General features: G+C 38.0%; 2 protein-coding genes across 4 annotated transcripts in view; one reads left to right on the top strand and one right to left on the bottom strand.

Annotated features, from left to right (window-relative positions):
- The window catches only part of mpp6b (membrane protein, palmitoylated 6b (MAGUK p55 subfamily member 6)), a 33,405-nt gene extending 31,529 nt beyond the window's left edge, over positions 1-1,876 (top strand). For all 3 annotated transcript variants that reach the window (XM_038288780.1, XM_038288781.1, XM_038288782.1), the window contains one exon: positions 656-1,876. In XM_038288780.1, the coding sequence (XP_038144708.1) occupies positions 656-832 (177 nt within the window). In that variant the 3' untranslated portion in view covers positions 833-1,876. The remainder of the gene's footprint in view (positions 1-655) is intronic.
- A 5,323-nt stretch (positions 1,877-7,199) lies between these two features.
- Positions 7,200-26,088, bottom strand: ago2 (argonaute RISC catalytic component 2). The gene is made up of 20 exons (XM_038288942.1): positions 25,853-26,088; positions 23,391-23,438; positions 21,512-21,692; positions 21,281-21,401; positions 21,012-21,193; positions 20,632-20,768; positions 20,412-20,546; positions 19,961-20,048; positions 19,645-19,792; positions 19,428-19,547; positions 19,163-19,285; positions 18,925-19,058; positions 18,643-18,827; positions 18,242-18,401; positions 14,582-14,672; positions 14,143-14,337; positions 13,922-14,056; positions 13,613-13,714; positions 11,532-11,731; positions 7,200-11,438 (listed from the first exon to the last, which is right to left on the bottom strand). Exons 1-20 carry the CDS (start codon positions 25,866-25,868, stop codon positions 11,330-11,332), a joined length of 2,610 nt encoding a protein of 869 aa, XP_038144870.1. The 5' UTR covers positions 25,869-26,088; the 3' UTR covers positions 7,200-11,329.
- Positions 26,089-26,396: the final 308 nt, after the last annotated feature.

The following is a 26,396-nucleotide window of genomic DNA, read 5'->3' on the forward strand; positions in this document are numbered from 1 at the left end:
CATGTTCTCACTAGAACTAAGAAAGTAGAGCACATCAGCCCAGTTCTGAAGTCCTTACACTGGCTCCCTGTAGCTCAGATAACAGACTTTAAAACCCTTTTGTTGGTGAAGAAAAAAAACCTTTTAGAGATGCCTTTGACTGTTAACGGAGGTATCGCTAATTTAAAGGGGAACCGTTTTTTTTTTTTTCATTTGGCCCTTGATTTTACGTTATTACATCATGTTCTACTCACCCATATGAGTGTTGTGTCATTTGGAGCCGTTTTGAAGATATTCAGTTAGGTTATATCTAGGTAACGTCCTCCTATGGGCAAACAACTTGAAAGGCACAAACTAAAACGGTTCATAATTTATCATTTATGGTACGCCAGTATTCGTAACTTGTTGGCGAATCACTGTCCCCCAGACATCCGCGGTTATATTTTTTATATTTATATCTTTTAAAAACAAAGTTGCGTGTAAAAAAAAAAAAAAAAAAAAAAAAAAAAAACGAAATTCCCTTTTAAGTTTGAGGTAAATGGTAAGGAGTAGTACAATACAGTTGGCTCATTTTCATTGTACTATTCCAGAGTGGTTTGTTTTGTAATCTGTATTTAAAACATTTTAATGCGGGATCTCGAAGTCCAACAAGCCTACTTTTCCTTCATGTCTGCAGGATGTGGACCTGAGGAAGACTGTGGATGAGAGCGCCCGTATCCAGAGGGCCTACAACCACTACTTTGACCTGACTATAGTCAACGACAACCTGGACAAAGCGTTTGAGACGTTACGGGCTGCTGTGGACAAACTGTGCACTGAGCCTCAGTGGGTCCCTGTGAACTGGGTGTATTAAGAAGCGATTCCACAGACCATCGCTTGGCGATCCAATGCGTTTTCTGAACAAAAATGGCCGGCGAAGAGGACATAAGGGAGGAGATACTACTGAATAATATCTGATTGCTCTTTCTCCTCCTAGACCTGCACACTGTGCAACTCCTTTTCTACTCCAAACTTAAAGGGAAAGAGTGCTTATGTATTTTATAACTTTTTTAATGAAAAATCTTTATATCCCACGTGGAATCAATCATATTGTCATGTATTTGAGCTAGTGTTTTTTCCATTTAATTTATTGTAGTTTTTAGAGTTGTAGACTTTGTTTTTTTGTATTGCCATTTCTCTGTGACAGGAATCACTGAAGCTCTAAGATGAAGTGGCTCATGTCTGAACAACCACTGTAGCTTCTCTTCACTTGAATTCCCCTCGATTGCATCTTGTTTTTAACAACCAGCCCTTAATCCATTAGTCTTCATCCTCCAGCTTGATCAAGGGGACAGAACTACCAGTAGTCAAGCTGGACAAAAACCTACTTGATTTGCTATAAAAAAGATCAAACACTTCATTTCGTGATTAGCTGTGTGTCATTATATTGTTTTCAATCTGTTATTGATAGTGGGTAAAGGTTGATCAGACATGGTTCCCAGCTTTATTTTTCCTAATTTATCTAAAATGTGTCACTTTGCCACTCGCCCACTCTCCTCCTGTCTTCAAAACCCCAACCAGTTCATGTCGTCTGTAAATGAGAGTCCCTCTGTCCTTTTTAGAATCACCTAAAGTTGAAGCTCAAATCTCAGTAAAACTGATATAAAGTCAAATTCTACACATCCAGCAAAGGCTAAACATTATAAATGGAGAATTATTCTTTTTCAGCTTTAAAATAAAAAAAACTATTTTTGAAGCATTTGTCAGATGAGAAATGATTGCATTGTTAAATATTTGTAGTTTTAAGTTTAATTTGCCTCATACCGAACAGTGATTTTGTCTCCACTTCCACCTTCCATGCTTGTTTTTACATGTTTTAGTAAAGTTCTAATAAAGTCTATCGGATCTTCACCTATAACTGCAGTATTGTCTGTCATGTTTTTAAATATATATAGAAACTTATGTTGGAACTTTAAAGCAATGGTAAAAGCATTTGGGTGATGACTGAACACCAAAAACAACTTTATTGCCAAGTTTTGTTTTAGACACAAGGAACCTGCCTCTGTGGTAAGATGTTGCACATACATGTAGTTGTATATAAGAGAAATGCTGCAACTTTGTGCAGAGGAAGAATCCCCTGGCAGGTATTCAAAATAGAACAGAATATAAAAAGACTATGCAATGGTTTTCAAATGGCTACACAAGTGGCAAGTTTAGGCCAAATACTTGCTGCTAAGAAAGCCAAGTATTTTTTTTAGCAAGTTTTGGTAAGACCCTGTAAAAGATAAAACACTGAATTTATGGTGTCCCCTGAAGATGCCATGGACAAGAGGTCTCACCAGCAGATGTAAGCAATGGTTGGATACTTAAGCGAGCAAATATCAACTATTTGACTTCACTGCTGCTTAAAAGTAAGAATAATAAATGAATATATCACTGATAAACATCATGGGGAAAAGTTTTGAAATAAAAATGTAAAACAACCACACCAAATATTTCAAATGTTTTATTAATCAACACAATTTACAGTCAAGCCAAAGTGTGAACTATATTAAGTGATACGTAGTCACATTATGTTCTAACAGGGTTTACAGCATATTTTGTGTTCTGTAAGCAAAAGTTATTACGCAAAAAAAACAAGACGTCAAATGTGAAACAAACCAAAAAGCTTCCATCTTTACAACAAGGAGCTTAGCAGTGGATGTGAACAAATTAAATTCAGCAACATGGAGAACCCTCACCAGAACGAGGACAGCAAAATCAGGTATGTATTTATTTATTTTTTGGCATGTTGGTTTTCAAAGAACAAGAGGAAACAGAAGTGGAGGGAGGTCTGAAGTCACAGCTTTGCAGCACTGCCTCTGCCTAAAAAGCCTTGGGTTGCAATGTTAATGTCGAGAGGGTTGCGGGTAGATACTGGAAAACGTGTTCTGAAATCAGTTGTATGAATGATTTTATTTTTACATCTCCTTTGAATAAAGAGAATCTTTGAAGTCAACTACATCTCCAGGACAGGCTTTACATTCACAGGAGGTAGATAATGGGGTGACGACATTGGTGTGGAGTCCAGGATATTGTAGTGCATAATTTCTTCCACTATAAGGCCAAATGGGAACTTTCCATATAGGACTAAGGCTACCTTAAGACAAAGGTGTAAAGGAGGGGGTGGGGTAGAAGTACATAATGAGCAGATACAGCCCTTCCATGGCGATACCCGAGTCAACAGTCGTGTTAAAACACGGACGCTTGGTGCACCATTAACTCTTGCACAAAATCCACTTTATTAAATAGTAAAAAGTTGACACAAGTGAAGGGTTATCTGGATGAAGTTCAAGTGGATTTGGCCAAATAGTGTGGCACAATAGCAGTTTAAGCAGCCTTGGATCGGGTTGCCTCCGATTGTCGCCCAATCCAAGCCCAGTTGAAAGACAGCTGAAACTTCTCAATTTACTGGTCAGTCTACGTTCCTAACCTAGCCTATGGCCAGGAAGTCTAGATTGTGACCAAAAGAAAGAGACTCTGGAAACATGCGGCTGAAATGAGCTTTCTCCATAGGGAAGTCAGGGAGTCTCTGATGAGACTGCTGCCCCCCACCATACTCTGTTCTGGACAAAGCGAGACGGCGAACGGACAAACAATGTGGCACAATAGTCGGCCAAGGAGTGTGTGCAGCTTGTGATTTTCAAACCTCCCATTGGGGGAAAAGTAAAAGAAAATAGCCTTTGGCTATACACTTAAAGAGGACAAAACAGTCAATGCAGCATATATCAGGCTTATGAGGTACTTCATGAATATATATATAGATAGATATATCAATCTTTTTAAAAAAAGCTTCTCAAAGTCATTATTCCTTATAGTTCCTATTAATAGCATAAAATACCTCGTCAGTTTTGTTTTTCTTCTAAACTTTCAGCCCGAGCTAACGGGTGTTTTTATTTTTATTGTTTTGAGAGACTGCTTTTTAAAAAGTGCAAAACACAAATACTGATCGTTCTATGCAGCATCTACAACGCAGGGTTATAAAAAAGAAAAACGGAGAAAACTCCGTACACGGCAAAGCAGTTTTTTCTTTTATAAACCAACCCTTCACGATGAGACAGGGGCTTGAAACCTAATAAGAGTTGTAGGATAGACAGAAATCGACAAAAGGCACATACGAAAATACACAACTGCGAACACGGTGGATGTCTACAGCTGAGAATAGAGCTATAGAGTAAAACCAGCTCATATGTACCTTTGGCCGAATAGAATGATATGCTGTAAGTTAGGTAGAAATAGGTTTATTTTCCCTTTAACCCGCAAACGTACAGGGATGCTCGGTGTAACAACTAGTAGAAGAGGCAGGAATGAGCAGAGTGTGTGACTTATTTGCAACAACAAAACAGTTTGGCTTTCTGGTAAAACTAAAATCAAATTAAGCTGAAATCTGACATCGTCACACCAGAAAATGCCTGATTACCAGTGATGGAAAACCCACACGGCAGCAGAAAATCCACACCTAACAACAACCCTGCTCCCGCCGCAAAGAATCCAAGTCGTCGCCAAGCAAATCAGAATGGCACCATGTAAAAGATTCAGTCGTTATTGTGGTTTATATCAAGAAGGGGTCCTTAAGTTGTTGCTGGGTTCTCCAAGTGCAGATTGCTTAAACAAGATAAATAAATTTGGTCCCCTAAAAAATGTAATCGAGCAAAGAAAGTCCATTTATTAAAAAGCTCTGAACACAGCACAGTTCTCTCACTTGTACTGGTTTGGTCACTACGAGATAATACTTTGATACCTTTGTCAAACATACGGGATCGTAGCAAGCACCAGACACTGCTCTGAGGTAGTTCTTTACAAGCTGGTGGATAAAAAAAAGAAACACAGAGTTTTTTCAAAAGTGATTAACAGGGTAAATACTTGAAGACCACTTCCTGGCAGGGGTGGAGGTCTACGGATTTATTTGATGGCGCTGATGTGGAGATTTCAAAGGATTGCCATTAAAGTTGTGGTTTAAAAGAAATTTACACTAAAAGAGCAGTGGATGCAGCCGGGTCTCTTTGAGCCTCAACTAAGGATTTTGTATCATTGTTGTAATTAAAATAGTAGTTCATTTGGCAGATGAGAAATTAACAGCTGCAATTGATTAAAATTATACTCTGTTCTTTAAACCAACCAATCGGGGTGCGATGATAGAATACTTGACAGGATAATGGGAAATATTTGGTACAGCACAATGAAGGAAGCTTTTAAAAAGCCTCAGGAAAACTATGATGGTTTTTGGTTTTATGTAACATTGGTGATAAGTTTTTAATCATAATTTTGTGGCTTTCATGTTCTTCTCAAGTTAGGAAGCCTATAAGCTTTGTAACCCTATAAAACATTTAAAGTTAGGTTTTAGCAAACATTTTGATTTTAAAGTAGGTGATTAAATGTTATACAGACGTCTTTAAATAAAAAAAACATAAGTATCTATTAAACACTGATAAGCTACCAATAAGATGCAAATTGTGACACTGTTAGGCTGTCAAGTTGTGATTTAGGCTTTTCCACTGCTTTGCACGATTACTGAAGAAGTTCTTCCTCATTTACTTTAAAATAAAAGTTAAGCATACATGCAGCTCTTCACTTCTCATCTTAGCCTCTTCTGCAACATTTAGTCTGAATCTAATAGTTTAAATTCCAATGCTGGAAACTGAAAATAAATATAAAGCTCCATAAAGTCAGAAATCTGACAGAAAATATTAGGCTATTTGCGTATAAACGTGTTCCTACACAGATTGAAGCTTCGCATGTTTGCATGCTAATAGTAAGAAGCCCGTTGTCACTTTTTCCAGAACCATAACAAATCTGAGAGAATTCATTTCAGACAATAATGCTGCTGACAGTAACTAAAAAGTTTGCTTTTAATGTTACGAGATTTTATGTCACATCACATCATTATAGTCACAAGGATTAGTCACTGAGGCTTTTTCTACAAAAACATATTTTAATCTACTCTAATATTTCATCCAGATCTGAGAAAAATATATATTTTGATATATCAGGAGGGTTAAGGTGCTCTACATCCTAAAAAGTCCAAAAACCCTCACGTCTCTGGTTGGCATGGCAAACGGCTCCCAGCGGCAAACTGATTCTTCAGAGGGTTTATAAACCAATAGGAACTGGGGAATTATGTCTGCTGAACCCTGCTGATGGCTCTACATATCGGACCACACACCCAATTCAACAAAAATGACCCAGCTGCTGAAATCTGTACGCTGGCGAGAGTTAAAAACAAATCCGCCACTGGAAATGAGACATTACAGAACAAGTCCACACGGAGCTCACACACAAGATGGAAATCAAACAGCAAACAAGATATTCTCTAGTTTCTTTTGATACCCAAACGATGCAAACCTTAAAACAGGTAAACAACTATAGCTCTATAGCTGAAGTTTCAACGTCACTTTACACCGGTGGGATTTGTTGCTTTCTTATCGACATCTGATCTCTCGATACTGAAGAGATCCTTGCTAACAAGTGTAGAGCCACACAGTCATGATAAATAAAAAAGAGTTAAAATGTAATTCATTGTTTCTTTCAAAATATTACAACCTGATTTAATACATTCGGTACCATCTGAAGATGGGGAAAGCAGGTTCTACGAAAAAAATTTTAATTAAAACCTTACACAGGCAACAGTTTTGCTAAACAAAACCGCCTAGAGGAAAATTACTATACAGATGGGATAGATTTGGAAATAAGGAATCAGTTTTCAATCCATCAGTCAGTCAAAAGTAAAATATCAGGCTTAATGAGACTAAAATAGAAAATTAATGACAAAAAAAACCAACAAAAATACTCTATTGCATACTTCGATATGGCATCTTATAGTGAACATTGGCCTTTATTGTCCCTCAACTATCCAGGCTTTCTTGGGGAAGGAAAACATTTATTTTTATTCTAAAATAAAGTCTTATGTTAGGTTTTTCAGGGTACCGCCATAAAAAAATCTGTTTGCGAATGTTGCAATAATTGAATTAATTGATTATAGAAGTAATTGTCAAGTAATTTAGTAATCGATTAATCGTTATCTTGAGTATAGACGGTAAAACATGCCTTTAGCTGACAGAGCGACCCATTTAGAGCAGTACTTATATCAAAATTGTAAAAAAAAAAAAAAAAAGTATATATTTAAACATCTTGCATTTAAGATAGAAAAAAAAATGTTTTTGGCTGTCAATATGCTCTATCCAGAACTCCTCAAGTGGAAAAGTTTTAGTTTCACCTGGTTTAATTTCATAAAAAATCTTCTTTAAGGAACCTTTGGCTATCTGTTTATTTATCGATTAATTGAAAAAATATCCGACAGATTAATTGATTAATTAATAGTTAGTTGCAGCTCTATAGGAAACATTTTTCGCCGCAACTTTGGTAAAAAGGAGACCCTCTGTCTTAACCACAAAGAACCATCTTATTGTTGTTAAAGGCTTTTGGTTATAAAAAAAATAATAAATTAAGTTGGCTAGATAGAATCTTTTGTTTGCTCTGCCGGAAAAACAAGTACAGGTTAGGATAAAAGTAATTCAATAAGTTCCTGCAGGTTCATGTTGTCAATGCATCCATAGCTACATGATTATTTAGTTTTAGTGCAATGCAACATTTGGAGTTTTGCATCAAGAAAAAAAAGAATGCCATTCTGATCTGGTTTCATAAGGTGCTGGTATAGTTAGGAAATGCAAAACACACACACGAGAAAAAACAAAAACAAACGACAAACTCAACAGCCATCTCCGTAGAAAGCACTCAGATGTATAAGTTGCGGTTTCTTCCAAGTTAAAGCATGGAGCCTGTTACAATTATTGGTGCCTCCTGTCTATGAAGGGAAAGTGGATATTTAAAACATGGTGTGAACGCATCAAAAAGGTCTGCACCCACACAAATTCAAACGACAATTGTAAATGCCCTGTACTTAGTATATATAGGGTTTTATTTCCCCCCAGTCAGGAGACTTGACCAGAGCGCTTTACCCTACATTCTGTCATTTAATCAATCACACACTAACATATACTGATAATGGCAGCTGCCATTGGGCTCACTGACAGAAGTGAGGCTGCCATACACAGCTGCCACCCTTCACCAATTAGTAGGTTATGTGGGTGAAGCGTCTTACCCAAAAACACGTTTAAAGCTGTAGCTTGAACCTGGCAAACTCCTGCATCCGACGTCACTATCGCCGTTATGCCAAGCGATACTCAATATCAACCACAAGGATCTAACACACCCATCTCCATCTGATACAATCTGACCCTCTTTTTCAGAACTGATTTCATATTTAACCAGCCACTTACTAGAAGACACTTACTAGAAAAACAAATCAAGAAACGGAGTGATTGTCTGATGGACCACACCTCAACAGTGACTGGCTGGAAACTAAACTCCAATATTGTCAAAACCAGTAAAAAGCACCAACATATCCTAGCAACAATTTTCAGAGCAGAAGCCATTAATAAGGGAAGGAACCTCAAAGTTATCCATTTACAGAATCAGTGAGACGTCACAAAAACACAATGGGAAGAAGCTGATATATATATATATAAGGTTTAAGAAAATAAAAAAATAAAAAAGGATAACTATTCTCGTTCATACATGCTGCTAAAAAATATAGTTTATATAATAGCTATAGAGATCACAAGTGGATTTAATTCCATATTGGCAGGTCAAAGCTTTACTAAATCAGCCCCAGCTCTCCGGCTGCTGCTGCATCTCTCCTCATCTTAAAAACTTCCGCCAGCAGCCTGAATGATAGCACCATCGAGATTACACCGACTTGGTCATGATGAAGGAGAATTTGCATTTGTTGTAACACAGCTCGAGCAAAGAGCCAAAGTTTAAAATCAAAGTGTCATTTTAGTGGTGCATAGAAAAAACAAGCAGAGAGCTGTGTGTAGGTACAAAACACACTCCAAGGATTTGGTCATAGAAATTAAAACACATTCTGTCTCTTCGCTTAATGGAAATTATGCAACATTAAGAAATAGAATAAAAACAAAATCACCATCATGCTCACTGAGCCTCTAAAAATCAACAGGAGACACAAGCGGTTGCCTATTAAGATACATAGAAAGGGTAATTATACAGAAATGGCCAGCGGTGTGATGTTACCATAACATATCAACAGGTAACAAGAGGTAGAACACGCGGCCATTTCCATGCAATTACACCAGTGTCGCTCAACATGGCCGAGCCTTTGCTTCAGATAAAAGGGAAAAAATAAAAAGGAAAACACACATTAGAAGATATACCCATTATTCTGCTATCAAAAGTGCATCCAAATTTACATTTTGAGACCAGCACCAATAAGAACAATATTGACATCAGAACATTAAATATCAAGTAAGGGATTTGCTTTTTTTTTTTAAACCAGAATGCCCAACAAATGTCTGATCTTTAGTTTTACGTGTAATGGGTGTTTAAAAAAAAAAGGGTAACAAAGGATCGTGGAAATAAAGGAGGAACAGTGAGAACTTGAGGTGAGATTTTATAGTGAAATCATCTAGCACCTAGAGTCAAAAAGCTTTTTTTGTGCTTTTAAATCTGCTGAACAATAATTATGTACAAGTTTGTAATCTTGTTTGGCCGTGAAAGATTTGGTGTTATAAAGGATACACTCATTTTTAAGCTATAAAATCTACGACGTCACAAATGACCATTACTACAAACGTGACGATGCTGATAAGGACTAAGAAACAACAATAAAATGCAAAAAGAAAAAGGAAACTGAAAATACCCTGATTGTCTCCTTCTATACATGATCCAAATTCATGTGGGATCCCCTCTGACTGCTAAATGTGTTAAAAATAATGTATGCATAGTTAGGAAATATCCACTACTTGCCTTCAATCGAGACAAACATTCACGAGCTTAGGGTGTCATTATGCATTAATTCCATTGGTAAAAACTGACAGTCTTAGAAGGCAAGATAATTGCATGTAAAACGTGTAGACAAAGAGTTAATTTTGACAAAACGTTGGCCTGTAAAAAAAAAAATTAAATTCTAAAACTTTTCAGCCGTTTCCACTAAAAGCTTTATGTAAAATATATCTGGTTAGGAATATTTCCATTTAGTAAAAAGACCTCACAAAAGCTGGTTGCATAAACCCCCACCTCCCATGCTTTGTGCTAATACCGCTTACAGTTCTCGAAGCATCCTCTGCTCTAAAGAGGTTCTTGTGTAACATTTTAAAATCAGTTTAAATGTTAAAAAAATTGCTGTACCGAATGCCCCTAAACGGAGATGCTACACGGCTGCTCCGATCTGACCTCGACGCAGCAGAAAATACTTTCCTGCTGCTATATACAATAAAAAAATAGAAGCGGGGTTAAGGTGTGTAAAAGGAGAAAACTACTTTAAATGCCTACATGTCTTAAAAAGAAAAGAAAGAAAAAGGATCTTAGCTACATGCATATACAATGAAGATTTACTACAAACAAAAAAAGGAGAAATTCTCACGATTGCCTCTGAGTTTAAATGTTTCATCATTATGGCTCAGAATAAAACATAAAAAAGGGGGGTTGCTGGGATCCAGTCCCAGTGCACCCAGTTTTTTGTTACTAAATCATGAACTAAACTTTAAATCGGTCAGGACTTAACAATAAATGTGGTTACCTTGTTCCTAAATTTTTACAAAACTTTCAGAACTATTGATGGTTCAGTTAGAGAAAACTATTTTCACCTTCACTGGATTTGGCATAAAACAATTTGCAGTAGAAAGTCCAACCATGGGCTAACTAATTCATCATAGAAACAAAGCCCCAAATGGCACTTCTGTTTTCCAAATAAAATAATGACCTATGCTGAAGGAAAAAAAAAAAAAAAACCTTTAAGTAATTCAAAATATATTAAGTACTTTTGTCCTTCTTGAAGTACCCATCCTGGTCAGTGCACTTTGCTTTGATTGGCTAATAATGTTTGGTTTTAAACGTGTTGGCATATAAACAATAAGTGAGCTCTCCAAAACTTTTTGATTCTCTTGTTTAAGCACCAGGATCAAAACACGTATGTTGCAGGAGAAAAAAAAAAAAAAAAACTGGTGTAGAATATAACAGCCCACTTACTTTAAAAAAAATACTACCTCATATATTTCAGTGTGTAACTTCTATTTTTAGACTTTGGGGAAAAATAAAAATCAAATGCATAAAAATCAAATGGCCCTTTTTCTAAACTGTAGATGGCTTAATTTAAGTGGATTTAAGGGGAGAAGTTTAACCTATGGGCAAGTGACTGGTTCATCACCTAGAGAAAATGTGAAGCCCTGGTGTGGGATTTGCTGCTCACAGACAGCTAGAAGGTGATCACTGGTTTCATTAGAGGGGTTCTACCCACACCAATCCAGTTGTTGTGCTTTTAGGCAAAGTACATGGTGCGCAGGGTGTCCTGGTGGATCTGAACAGCCTTGGCCAGCGCCTGGTGGTCCCGCCCGTTGCTCTGGCCTGACGTATGACTGCCCTCAGCACTACAAAAAAAGAATTAAAAAAATTAAAAACAACTTAAAACTGAAGGAGACGATAAGGCAGATATGAAAAAGAAAAAATTAGTTTGATCTTACCTGTCGTGCTCTTTATCCACCAAGTGATAGCGCGCCCGGAAAGCCACTAGATGAGCGTAGTAGGCCGGCGCTGGGATGGAAACTGACCGGGTGCAGCGCACATAGGTATGGCAAAGCTGGTAAGTGAGGACCTGCAGCTCGTCTGATGAGAAGTGGTTGTCATCCCAGAGCACATGGTAGTGAGATGGTCTGCTGGTTCCCTGCAAGCAGTGGGAACAGAGGAAGAAGCTGTTAACTAGTGATGAAGACGCACTGCTATGCATTTTCAGTATTGGTGAGGGTTAAATAAAATAAAGTTAAGATGATTCCAAGGAATGTAAAAGGCTTTATGAAAGGAAATTCTTTTAGAAAAACGTCTTCCCCATTCAGAGAGATAGAGACGCTGCTGGGAAACGCTAGATTCCCTTTGGTGATAAAAGAATAAATACAGTACATTCTACAGGTATAACTGACAAGTGTGATAAAATGTTATATTGGAAATATTCCAGTGGAGTAATAATGATCAGTAGAGAAGAGTAATATGAGCTTAAAATCTAATCAGGATATTGGGTGTTATGGAGACTCTAGTCCCATTTACACTACCGTCTGAAAACCGATCTGTGCCGAGTTTGGACCGAGCTTGGATCAGTTAACCGTGCCGAGCTTGGTTCCATACAACCATTTACACATCAAGCAAGCACGGTTCCTCGCCTCCTAGTAGTACTACTGCTCTCTAGAGGTAAACAAGCAAATCAACATGGCGGCGCCTGAAACATTCAGGAAGTTTGGTTATAAATGGGATATTTCGTTTTTTACGGAGAGTCAGGCGAAGAAATCAGCCTTTGGTGAATTTACTGGACAGAGTCGGCTTTTGGATAGTGGATACGACAAACGATAGACTAATCAAGGCAAAAAAAATAAATAAAAAAATCTTTGCAATCTTTCAAGTAAAGCTGAATGCTTACCACAGCAATCATATCTCCACAATCACAAATAATACTCTTGAAGCATAAAAATTTTAATTCAGCTTCTTCAGGACAGCAGTAACAAAGTAGTATGACTTATATCACTAAATATCTCATAGTGACCACATTTAATCATATTCTTCAAATTACAAATGCCTCGATGGAAAAAAAAGGAGATAAAAAGAACCAAAATAATGAAAACAACATTTCTCACAATTCACTTATTTTCTGGAGTTTGTAATTCATCATTTAGGCCATAATCCCAATTTTTTTATGACTAGCAACAATATAGTAAATGCCCACCCATAATGATCAGAGTATTCTTATCCTTTTTAGATAAAACCTGTGTTCAATACTTTTATATGTTTTTGTTTTTCATGGCTTTATACTGACAGCTCTGCAGAAGCCGAGATCACGGCTTGTATTTAGTGTCTGGGTCAGCTTCTTTGAGTGGTTGAAAATAGGGCTGGATGATAAAAACCATTCATTCTTTCTTTGAAGTTGTTTTTAGAAAGCTGCCTAGCTGTGAATGCATGCCCCCGTAATTAAGGCCCCACAGTCACAAACAACACAGTAAAAAAAATAAAAAACAGTTAAAGCTGGCTTCTTCAGAACACTAGTTACATGAAAAGGTGCGATTCATTTCACTAGTCACCCCTAAGTGACCACATTTTATCATATTCTTTAAATTTGCCAATGCACCAATAAAAAATGTAAAAGAAATTAAAGAAAAATATCAGAAATAAAATTCACAACTCACCCAATTTTAATCAACACATTTCTAATTTATTTAGACGATGAAAGCAATTATTTTTATTTTTTTTATCATGACTAGAAATGTATTATGCTAACAGTAAATGCATGCCTCTAATTAATGCCGAGAATCTAGGTGCAAAGTTCAGAGTTTCCACCTCCAGCATCAGCTGATTTGGCAACTTAAACATCTTAAAATGCACAGCTCCCAACACCGGGAATGCTGCCAGACCCGCCGCTCCCAGGAGTCAAACCACGCCGCCTGACCTCTTGATGCTCCTAGATTTTCCATTTAAACCAAACATCCTGACACTAAAACTCGTTGGTGTGAACCTGCAATTAAGCTAACAACCCCAATCAGATGCTACATATCTTGGCTCCTACCTGAATGCCTGCATGACTACAAAGGTAGAAGTCAAACTCTGATGGGTGGGTGATTTTGGTGTCCACTGTGGTCCCTGCAGGAATGTTGCCACTCTTTCCAACCTGCAAAAAAATCCCAAGTTAAAATAATTTCAAAGGTTTTGACTGCTGATGCAACATTTAGGAACAGGAAACAAACACAGCAACAACCCTAGAAGTACTACGCTTCTAATCCAACCACATTATGTTAACAACACAAAGTCAGAAAATGCACCACAGCTTTTATAAATAAATACATGGTTATGTTGCCAATATGTATGAAATACTCACCCTTTCGTTCCGGTCCACACAGAAAAGCCTTGTGTGGTGTCTCTTCTGTACAACCACAAAGGTAATACCAGGCTGGTAATCCTTTTCTAGTTTGATGCAAGCTTCACGGATTGCCAGCAGTTCATGCTGAAGGACCTTTAAGTAGAATCAACAAGTGAGAAACGGTGAGTAATTTCACACAATGTCACGGCATTCTGGTCGCTTTAGAGTTGCTGTAATACCTGGCTAAACTGGCCCTCAGAAATGCCATCTCGGTAGTAGATGATTCTGGTGGGCTTGAAGCGAGTGGACTTGTAGAACTGGATGAGCAGCTCCCGCACCATGTTGGCCAGGTCCTGGATGATGTCCTGGCGGTGCTGCTGCACCCGCACTGTGGCACAGTATCGGCTAGGGTGGGCATCCATGCTACCCACCACCTACGAGACAGAAAGCGATATGTTCAACTGTTTACATTTTTGGATAGGGAAATGCAAATCAAAATGGTTAGTCCTGTGATACAAATACTGAAAGTTAAAATATAGCTAATAAATCTGGTAAAATATATACATAAAATGCTTGCACTTATCTTCTTGTGTTCAAATATACTTTCTGAATGCTCACATCATTTACACAATTCAAAAGACAATTCAAGTTAGACAGGAGTTTTTCGTCACAACTTACAGCAGCAATGGAAGGTTTCTTCCCATCTCCTGCAGGTGGATGGGTCACATCTGAACCAAGGAAGATCACTGGCTGTTGGAACACCAGCGGCCTGGAAAGAGAGGCACAGAATGGACCCAGATGACATATTGCAGTACAAGGGCTGCTCAGGTAATACTGAAGCAGAAACATCAGCAGCTGTGAAGCCAATTTCAGCTCACTCCTATTTTCTTGTGCGTTTCTAGAAATCTCTTTACTCAGCATATTGGGCAGTGATCTAAATGATGTCTAGGCCTCTAATGGAGTGAGGCTCCATTCATTAGCAGATTATTAGCAGGCAAACTATCACCTAAAGACATTGGTAATACATGAAACCAAATATTGAAAACGTATTCAACATCTGCTTTAACAGAGGTTCTGTTTCAAAGATTAGAGTGAGTTAATCCCTTAACTGACCTTCATAGGGACTTAATTTAGTATAAATCCAGTGTAATTTGTAACAACAGAGCAAAAACTTTGAATCTTAAAAATCATTGTGGTTTATACACACATTTAAAAACCTTCAAACCCCAGTCATGGTTTCATCCAAAAGGTAACACACAAGCAAGGTAATATTTAGATATAATAATAATAATAAAAAACTAAAATAAAAATGTCAGTAGGTGGTGCAACATTTAAAATCTTACATTTAACAACAATTTCTGCTAAGAATAATTGTATAATAATGCAACTAGGTGAGTAAAAAACACTTTAACAACGATAAACGTATAAAGGACAATATTTTATTTCTGGATGGATCATTTAAACAAGTGGTCCTTCTAGTTGTCAATCATTCTGGTGATATGTTTACGTTAGGCCGTCCTATGTGTTTGTTCCCAGTTAGCTATCTTTTTCTGTCCATGCACTATCAGGTGTATATCTGAGGTGAGCTCATCTTTCTCACTGTAGTTCTTTGAAAATGGCCGAGGGTCGTAAGAGACAAAGTGTCTACGAAGTGTATGAGAAGAAAAGAAAGGCCTCAGAAGAGGCAGCTATATCCCAGAATGCTTTGTGAGCAGAGCTCTCCTCGCAAAGCGTTCTGTGATTTGCTGTCACAGCGGCCCGATATCGCTACCGGATAGCAGCGACTAATAACAAAGATGGTGCAGACAATGAGTGGAGGAGGAAGAGTTACAAGAGCAACAGAGCAAAAAGCAGTGATTATCTGTTCGAACGGTCAGTTAACTGAGTTGAATATAAAGTCTACTAAATACTCCCCGCTGTATGTGGACACAGTAAGCTTGTATTACCGTATTTTCACGACTATAAGGCGCACTTAAACGTCTTTTTTTTTCCTCAAAATGTGCGGTGCGCCCTATGTGTGTTGTAACTGCGACTTTTGAGACCACCTCATTGAGGAGATGATGAAAGAGTGGCTGAATGTAAGGAGACCAGCTGTTTTTTTTTTCCACCCCTCACCATCGCTGTTAATATGTAACTCCATGCGTTCCCATCTCACAGCTGATGTGAAAAACATGGGGAAACAAATTAACGCTGTGCTCGCTGTTCAACCGCTCGACATGGGTGTGAACCGGACCCAGCAGGTGCAGCAGAAGCAGCGAGTTTACATGCAAAGTCAATGGTTGACGCGCATATAGGTGCAGCAAAAGGTCCCGCAGCGCGTTTTGGTGCAGCACGTCGGGAGCGTTTAAGCATCTGACGCACCGCCAACGCGCTGCTGCTGCTCGACATGGAAAAATTTAAGTTTTGCTGCTGGACGCGCCGCATCAACCAATCAGAGAAGCTGATCTGGGAGCTGACAGCGAGACAGACACAGCGCTCTGATGACATATGATATTAACGCAAATGAAAAGGCTGGATCGATGAGGAGATGATGAAAGGCAGGTGTATCTGAGAAGACTAGGTGGTTTTTTCCACGCATCACCATCGCTGCGTGCCCATCTCACAGCCGATGTGAAAAAAAGATGAATCAAATGAACGCTGTGCTCGCCGTTATCCCGGGGGTCTGACAAAGGAGCTTCCACCGCTCGACATCGGTGTGAAGCAGCCGTTCAAAGTAAGGCTGCGAGCGGCGTGGGAGAGATGGATGACCGACGGAGACCACAGTTTCAGGATAAGAAGGCAGCGCCAGGCAGATTACGCCACCGTTTGCGGATGGATTGTAGATGCTTGGACTAAAGTGTCTGCTGGCTCTGTTGTTCAAGCTTTCGCAAAAGCCGGCATTATTTCTGAGGAGCTGCGCTGCACGGAAAGTGACTGACAGCGAAGAAGGGGAAACTGGCATGTCTGATTTAGCGCAGCTGTTTTATTCAGAAACAGAGGATGATGACTTTGATGGGTTTGATTAATACTTTGTAATAAATACATGAATAAAGCACAATCATACTCAGTTTTGCTCCCGCTCTATTTTTCTACCTGAAAACTTAATTCAACAGCAGCCTCTGGGCGGGTCTCCTCCTCTTCACCGCGGTGGCTGGCAGGTGTTTTTTCATCTAAATAATCTAAATCTTGCAGCTATATTTGCTGTGATCAGTGGGAATAAAGTAGTTTTAATATGTTTTTAAGTGAGAAAGTCCACCTGAAAACTTAATAATTGCAGTCAGTTCATCCAGATTATCTATTTCTGTCGGAGGCGCTCAGACCCCCACATACCAGCGGTGCGCTGACAGCAGAAATCTCTTCATCAGCAGCCTGTAGGCTGGGCAGCCTGGGGTTCACCGCGGCTGCTGGCAGGTGTTTTTCATCTAAATAATTTTAGCTGCAGGCACCAGGATACCGGCAATAAAAGCGAACATATTCCGTCAGCAGGTTTCAGGATTTTAAGTTAATTTAGGAGTGATCACAGCGCTGTGTCATCTGCGATGTGTCTCTCTCAGCTGCCAGGTTTGATTAATACTTTGTAATAAATACATGAATAAAGCACAGTCATACTCAGTTTTGCCCCCGCTGTATTTTTAAATACGCAGTAGAGGTATTTAAAGGTAGTAGAGGACATGTACCTGTATATAAAAAACGCGCCCTATAGTCCGGTGCGCCTTGTGTGTGTTAAATACAGAAATGGGACACATAACTGAGAGTGCGCCTTTTAGTCCGGTGCGCCTTATGGTCGTGAAAATACGGTAGCTATTAGAACAGCACGTTTTAAACAGGGCGTGCACGAGGAGAAATGGGCTCATGCATGCTCTTGCAAAGACATTTTTTTTTTTTTTTTTTTTACAGCACCAGTGGCTTTTTTTTCCTGACAGTAGGCTGACGGGAAAGGGGGTATAAGAGAGGGGGAGAGACAAGCGGCAAAGGACCACAGACCGGATTCGAAAATATCTATAAATTTAACCACCATAGAACTTTAAATTTTTCGCTAGATTTTAGTTTTATATCAGAAAGATAGTTGGAGCAGAGAGGCTTTACGTGGCCGGTTGTCATTAAGAGTTTTGAACACGTAGGTCATTGGTGGCTCATCAAGTCTCATCTCCATGGAAATACACATTAGTTTCTGCATAAATTGCTTAAATTAAAATAAAATGTGTAAAGGGATTGTGAATAAAAAAAAATAAAAAATGATTTGAATTTACAAAAGAAATGAAGACTCAGAGACTTCTACTGTAAGACAGAAGCTAACTGTTTATAAGCTCATTTTAAAAGTAAGTCCCGTTAAACAGAGGTGTGAGCATTTCCACTGACCTGCCCTGTGGGAGCAGGATGTTGTTGACGCCGCCCAGCTTGACATTGATCTTCAGACAGAGGTTAGAGAGAGTTTGAGGTGTTGTCTTCTGGACATTCTTCACCTGGACACATTGCGTTGCCATTCCAAGCACAGTGTCGCCAACGCGCTTCACCTCAGCTAGAAAAATGCAACAAAATTACACTTTAAAGTGAATGTTTTAAATGTTACAGCAACACTATTTCAGTTATTTTTACTAAACCAGGAAGCCATAATAAACTGTAAGAATATAACAGATTCTTAAAGAGAGGATAGATAGATAGATATTTCTTAGTAATAAATTTGACAAAAATTTAACTTAAAACACAACAGCTCACAGCAGTGACAAGGTAGTAAGACAAGTTATTCAAATATTTCTGACCATAAACTGGTGTCTTTCCAGGGAGGATGACCACCACCAGCTGCAGGCCCTGGTAGGTGTACTTGAGGTGCCTGAACATCGGCTCCACGCTGTCTGCCCCCTGGGCGTACTTGCAGAAACAAGGCTGACCCTGGATGGGCATCCCTGCATCTCGAGAAATCTTCCTCAGCTGATCTGTGAAAGCTCTGCCAAAAGATCAACAAATTGGCCTTGTTTTTGTATTTTGCCACATATGCATGACATAAGGATGCTACAGCAGATGCATAAAAAAAATCCTCGTACTTAAGCAAGAGTTCGGAGCACTGTCGCTGTGGTGCGAAGCAAGCAATGGCCCACACTTTGATCTCAATGCCAGTGTGGAACTGTTTGTTCCTCATGTCCCAGACTCCCTGAATTGGCGTTGCTATTGCTTTGTTCTGAAAATGTCAAAATCAGGAATTATTTTTTAATGCTTCACACTATTTAACTATGAAAAAAAAGTGAATACATTTAAATCCATCTAATGAACTGTTCAACATACCCTGCCGCCATAAAGTATCGAAGGTGCTTGCAAGACGCGGCCGTTCACTTCTGTCATTTCATCCCTCACCATTACTCCAAACTCACGGACGTAAGGGTCAGCGTTGAAGTTGGCACTTCTCATCTGGAAGAAAAACAAACGTACTGCATCAGCTCCATGTCCTTTATTTTAGTGCAAATTGTTTATTGACATTTCTAAACTTTATCTTAGATTTTTTGGTTCATTATAGATTCCTGTTTAGTTCATTTAACCCTTTATGCCCTACCAGTTTGCTTATTTCATCCTGCCGGTCTGGTGCAGATCTGGCTGTGGCCCGGATCATTGTGGAGGTCTGATTGTCAGTCAACTTCTTGATGCAGCGCTGTCCTGCCACTATGTTGCACACCTAAACAGACCATGTTTATGGAAGATGTGTTAACAACAAAAAAGTCTAATCCGTTTCATTTTTTCCCCAAAACACCCGAAATGTTGCAGATTCTTACCTCTAGAGGGAGGTAGGTATGCTTCTGCTCTTGTCCCACCTGTAAACATGGGAGATGAGGGTATCGCAGGATGAGTTTGTACTTGTCTTTGAAGTACTGGGCTACTGTGCATTCAATAGTTTGGCCATTCTCCTGCTGCAAGGGGAACCTAGGAAAATAAAGACAAATAAATATCAATTTAAACTACAGTAACCCAAAAACTGATCAGCCAACATTAGGTTTCTTCAATTCATTTTCTTGCTGCATGTGCTGGTTCATCTAAAATGTATTGATAAGGAGATTTAAGTAAACTGTGGTAAGAGGTTTGTGGGCTTACGTCTGGTGGCTGGCTGGTCTTCTGGTCACGTTGCAAACTCTGTACTTTCTCTTCATCTGCCCGCAGTGCGTTATCTCGACTTTGAGGCCTATATCAAGAAATCAAAGGTGTTAAATACGTTCAATGACTTTTGTTTTAAGCGTCAAGTCCTATTACGTTTCATCTTTAAAATTCTCCACTTGTCTAGACTCTGCTTTTATCAATTTTTCCAGCTGTTTTTAGATTATAGACATATAGGTCCAGAGTGTGTGCGCCATGTTGGGTTGGTGATATAGCTGCAGATCTTATAGCTATATCACACTAATAGCTGGAAATGTCACTGCCTTAATGAAAACTGTAAATTTTTTAAAACAAATAAATACAATATGTAGAAAAAAGTTTTTCCCCACTACCAGAATATCTGGAAGCTTATTTTGTTTATGATTCCAACTGATGAGAGCAGCTTTCTTACCTTTGATTTCTTTTGTAAATTTCACTCGCTGAGAATCTGTTAAAGGCTTCTGTTGCTCCTCGATGCTTTTAAAATCCAGAACTTCGCACATGAATTCAATCACAGGCTGTGCTTTGTAGAAAGCTGTGGCTGAAACTGCAAGCAAAATGGAACCACACAGAGGTGAGACGTGCGGAAACGACAGGGTTTATACTGATTTGGGGGAGAGCAAGTAGATTACCATCAATGTTGAGCATCATTTTCCAGAGGGATGGTCTGACAGACTGATGGAAACCAAACCACACCTCTCTCCCACCTCCTAGGGGGTTTGAGCATCCCACTGAGGGAGTAAAGAAAGAGCGTCCCACTGGGGTGTACCTGTATCAGACCATAGTATGATATGTTCAATAGTTAGCATAGAATCTAAGCATGTTTGCTTATGGCTAAAATGAAAAATCCTTTTAAAAATAATAATTTGTAAAGAATTCATAAATAAAGCTCAAAACAGAATATCACTCCTTAATTGACACACATTCTGGACTTGCATAAAGATTATTAGAATATATTTTAAAGACAAGACAATAAAAAGTGACAACAAAATACAAAAACAAAAGATCTAACCTCATAGAAGGTAAATGCCTCATGACTACATCCAAAGCTTGAATAGTTTCAAAAGGAACACTCGGTAGCCGTCCAGCTAGCGCCTCATGTAGCGCTTGTAGACTAACGCAGGAAACCCATTTGATGGACACCTTGAAGCTGCGGTCTTTGCCTTCGCCTGGTATCGTCACTTCAAGCTCCACCTGTGATTGAAGAACAGATGATGTTAAAACTTTTTTTTAAAGTATAAGGAAACGGAACCCAAGCAGGCTCAGAGGTAAAGTACGTACTTTGTCTCGACCAATGGGCAAAGGCATGGCCGTGTAGAGGTTCTTTCTTCCATCATACACCGGCTTCCGATCACCAAAGATTTGGGTGTTAAAGTGCTGAACCATGTGCTCTACAATTTCACTAAGATCAGCAAGAAATTAATCACCACAGTGCAAAAACAAACAACAACAAAAAAGCATATCTCTACAAACTTGGCTGAAAAAAAAAAAAAAAAAAAAAAAATGACCTACCGGTTAACCCTCCTGGGACATTTCTCTGGCTTGATGTCGATGTCATAGTGATAGACCTCCAATTGGGGAATTTCCATCTCAAAAAAGTTGGCCTGGAGTTTGATTACCCTTCCCATGGTGCCGAAATCCGGCCTTGATGGTGGCTTGAACACATATTCTGGCAACGGGGAAGATGGAGGATCTGAATGGAAATTAAAGAAGAGCAAAATGCACAGTTAGAACCGAATCCAAAAATAATCAAAGGAAAAGTTTAGAGGACAAAACCTGAACACTGGGATCCAGTGTTAAGTGAAAAAAAAAAAAAGTTGAGTAAGAATAATGGAGAAGCTTATTTTTTCTGACTATAAGTCACACTTTTTAATGAATAATCATTACTGATAACTTAACATGACAACCGAGAAGGACTGAAAAGGTGCCATTAAAAAATGTGCTCTTGGCGTATTGCGCGTCTTCCCATTTTCAGCACCCTTAGTGACATGATTGATTTGAGTAATGACATCTGTTGCAGAGCCACATTCCTTAACCCTTCATCATCTTTCTTATCATCTGAACTTTTTATGGAAAATTAGCACAACTCTAGGTCCCTGCAACTTATCGACCAGTGTGACATATTTATGGATTTTTGCTTCTTTATAATAGATATCTGGGCTGGTGTGACTTATACTCCAGAAAATACACCACTTTGTTTTTTTTTTGCATGTTCATGTGGAAAACTGGCTAATATTAAGAAAAAAGGTATGTATGCTTTTGTTTTGTTTGTTTTTTCTTCCTCATACATATCATTAAAACTTTTAGTAGATAATAATATGACCATTTTGTTTTCCAAAAAACCATATCTGGACTTTTATCTTTAAACCTTTAAAGATATGTCATTTTTACTTGCTCACTCAGTGTGTTCCACATATGTAACTTCTGATATTCCAGTCTGTCAGAGTGCACCAAACCCTTCACCATCTTATCTCTGAGCGCCAGCTTTATTCTGCAACAAACTCCCTTAAACGCCCGACACATCAAGCATAGGACCTCCAATTAGAAACATTGGTCAATGTCTACAGACCAGCACAGAGTACCCGTGATGGAACTGGATCTCTAAGGCTTTAATCATTTCAGTGTTGACATGTTGAATTGTTGAAAGGTACGGCTATGATATGAATCCCCCTAAAAGTTGATATATATATATGTGTGTATATATACATATGTGAAAAGCATTAGTCACAATTTATTTATTTATTTTTTTGTGTGTTTTTGAGAAATAAAGCTTTAAGTTCGAATAAAAGCATGAATCTATAAAAACAAAGCTTTTTTTTCTGAAATGAAATGTTTTACTTCATGCACAGTAGTATAAATTAGGCCTTGGGAAGAACAAAAACAATTCAATTAATTAATTAATGTACATTTTTTGCTCCCCAGAACTTCCGTAGCTGGTTTGTTTGGAACTGCTTTGGGTTTTCTGCGACAGGTGTCATAGAGAAGGTGATGGAAGGTGATGAAAACAAACAACATACATTACCCTGAAATGTTTGTGAAAGCTAGGGTAATTAGCAAGAGGTTTAACATTAGCTACAAGGATGGGACTTTATCATGGAATGTTTTTAATCACCAATATGCTGGATTACTTTTCATCAGCGGACCCTAACAGACAAATGGAATAAAAACAATCTAAGATTGGTTTTATAATACGACCTCAGTATCGCTTCAAAAGTAGGAAGTCAAATCTTTATTTTAAGAATTTTGATTTAACATGCTGCATATCTTTATCAAAACTTGTATAGTATATTAAGCAGATTGAAGTTAACTTAACTTAATTGTTAAACTATTTTGCCAGTAGTATAACATTATAGCTGGGACCAATTCAAACCCAAAATGTAAGCAATCTTACCAGAGCTCATTGAGCCAGAGGAACGTGGTCCCTCCAGAACCTCTGTAGCTGCAAAGAACAAAAAAAGAAAACATGTTAGAATCGAATAAGTGTCCACTTACACATAAATGTGACAGTAACAAGGGGTTAGGGGGCTGCAGCTTTCAGTTGTTTTAGTTATCATTTAATCTAGACATTTTTTATTAATCCAAAGAGAGACAAATTTTTACATGTCGTGCTGTAAGAAAATAAAGAAAGCAGCTTGTTTCAAATTGCATTTTGCAGATAGATTTCCTTCTTATCGTTACTAAAGCGCCATCATTCACGATGAAAGGACTCTTATCAGTAAACAAGCAGAAGACCTGGACCAAGCTGGGAACCTTAAATTAGAGAATCCACCCAACTCCCTCAAGTTCATTCAATAGTCTTCAAAAGTGTAGAAGTTTTAATCAAAAACAGACCCTGATTTTTTTTAACTACTTCATACGGAAATGTAATTTAATGTTAGCAAACAATAATCAATAAGTTGCACTTCCCCACAGCTTGCTTGATTGATAATAAAGGCAGATTAAAGTGTTTAAGTCTAATAAATGGTCGTTACTAAGTCTCATGATTATTTTGAGTTTGATGGCACTAAAATCATTATAAGTATGTGTACATAAGTTTAGGTCTTTTGCCGTTGTGGAATTATCGAATAAAACTTTTACAGTTACAAAAGTATGCATCAGCCACAGAAAACTTGACTAAAAAAGCCCTTTCTTCATACCTACTTTGATAAAGGATTGAAAGTATTTTAAATCCCAGAGTACAGTGAAGATTTGAGATAATCCTAATCATGAAAATAACCCATCATCTGGTAGTCAATCACATTTATTTTGATTTCATTTGTCGAATGCTCCATGGGGCTCCCAATCATAAAAAAGCAATACAGCACAGTCTTTAATAAGACAAAGTTTCTTGTAAGAGTGAGATCATACAATCTATTTCCAATATCAAATGAGAATAAAATGAAAATTAACAGATATACAAGAATTCCAATTGCTTTGTTTATAATGTAAGAAAATAGAAGTAGAAAGAAGCAAAATAAGGGTAAAAATGACAGATGAATTAGCTTGAAACCTTTGTCATACCCCATGAATTCAGGAACCATAAATGCAAGCGATGTAGTTTTAAGAAACTATATTTTTGTTATTTGACCACGTTTCAGCTGTGCCAGGTAAGATTATTTACAAATTAAACAAAATATTAATGCACATGAGCTAAATGCATAAACGGTAAACTCATGCACGTTTCAGCAAAAACAGATACAAGAAAACACTCCAATATCAGCCAGATGTGCTCCTTAACAATATTTACTGAAAGGAAAATATAAAAATTAACCCCAGCTTCACATCTATTCACCAACTCTTAGTACATTGAAGCATTATATTAAATTGGGTTATGTCTTTTAATATGATTCCTTTGGATACATAGGGTTATCTGTTAGGTAGTTTCATGAACAAGAATACATCGTTTATTACCTTTGATATCTGTACCTCTTTTCTGTATATTAATTGTAACATAATAATCAAAGCTTTATTTCAGTAAAATAAGAAAGGAACCTGAGGCTTTTTATTTTTATTTTAAACACTATAAAATTGTTTTAAAACAACTGTAGAATTATACAATAAAATAGAGTGAAAAATTCTGGTGAAGTTATCCAGGTCATAGTTAATCTATAAAAAGTTAAAGTTCTGGGAGTCTTCATTTATGTAAAAATAGAAATATTTTTTAAACTTTAATTCAATTCCTCAGTAATTTAGTCTCCCCATAAGCTTAATCACTACCTATTTAAAAAATAAAACTCTTTTTGAAATTTGTTTTCTTTGGCACCAACTGACATTCCCTTTATTTATTGTATGAGTAATATTTACTAATTTTTTATACTCTAATGCAATTTACATTAATTAAAATTTAAGTCTCAAAAATCATAATTCCCTCATATGAATTTTTTGTCAATTTAGAAATAAAAACGTCGGCTAACAGCTGAGGTAACTTTACCCTGATCAGGGTGTACAGTATTAGACTTACTGTATGGTTGGGGATCAGATTAGAAAGCGTGGTCGGGCGTTAAACACCGGTTAAAATTCCTGTTATGTGTTTAGCAGGAGGATAAAAATAAGTAATTAGTTCATCTCGCATATATTACTCTTTTTTTCGAAATTGAGCTTCGGTTCTTCCGATTATAGTAGTTAGTCCACAGTGAACAAGTTGACAAAACGAGGTGCAGCTAAAGCTAATTTAGCTAACGGCTGCTTGATGCTAACTAAGCTTTACCCTAAATCTATCGCCCGCTGAGATACAAGGGCAAACATACTTTGCCGAATGAACTGTTTTTAATAAATTGCATAAATATAGTATGAAGGAAGCTACTAGTTATTATAAACATGAATTACCACCAGCCGCATCGGTTAGCCGCTGCTAACAGTAGCTTCGGCACTTACCTCCAGCAGGATACATTTTGTCGACTTTTTAAGCGTATCGTGGACGTTCAGATACTCCACTTTACAGAGGGCGAACACCGCCGAGCTTCATACGAAGCCAAATCGATTGATGGTCCAACAACTGGGAAGGATGTGTGGCTCAGAAGTATAGATATTCGGTTAGCCAAGAGATAAATATTTTGAATCTCATCCTCGACACGACCCCATCCCCCCAGCAGCACACAAACGAGAGCGGAGAGAAAAGATGTGCGGCAAGAGAAGTCGCCCCCAACCACTTCCGCTTGCGTTTTTAACCTACACCTCCCACCTCCTGAGCTCGAGCCAAGACATTTTTAACCAACAAACGTTTACTGTACCCATAAATAGTTCTTTAGATTGATTTCCTACAAACAAAAAATAAAAATAAATAAAATATATGTGTGGATTTAGGCTAGCCGTAATGTGCTGAATGTGCTGTGTGTTTCCATTTGTGGCTCAAAAAAAAAAAAAAAAATCTACTTAATTATATCTCACTAGCCATAGCTACATATTTTTGTGGGCTTTC

Source organism: Cyprinodon tularosa, unplaced genomic scaffold (assembly GCF_016077235.1).
Source record: "Cyprinodon tularosa strain WSP-4 unplaced genomic scaffold, ASM1607723v1 ctg26, whole genome shotgun sequence".
Taxonomy (NCBI): domain Eukaryota; kingdom Metazoa; phylum Chordata; class Actinopteri; order Cyprinodontiformes; family Cyprinodontidae; genus Cyprinodon; species Cyprinodon tularosa.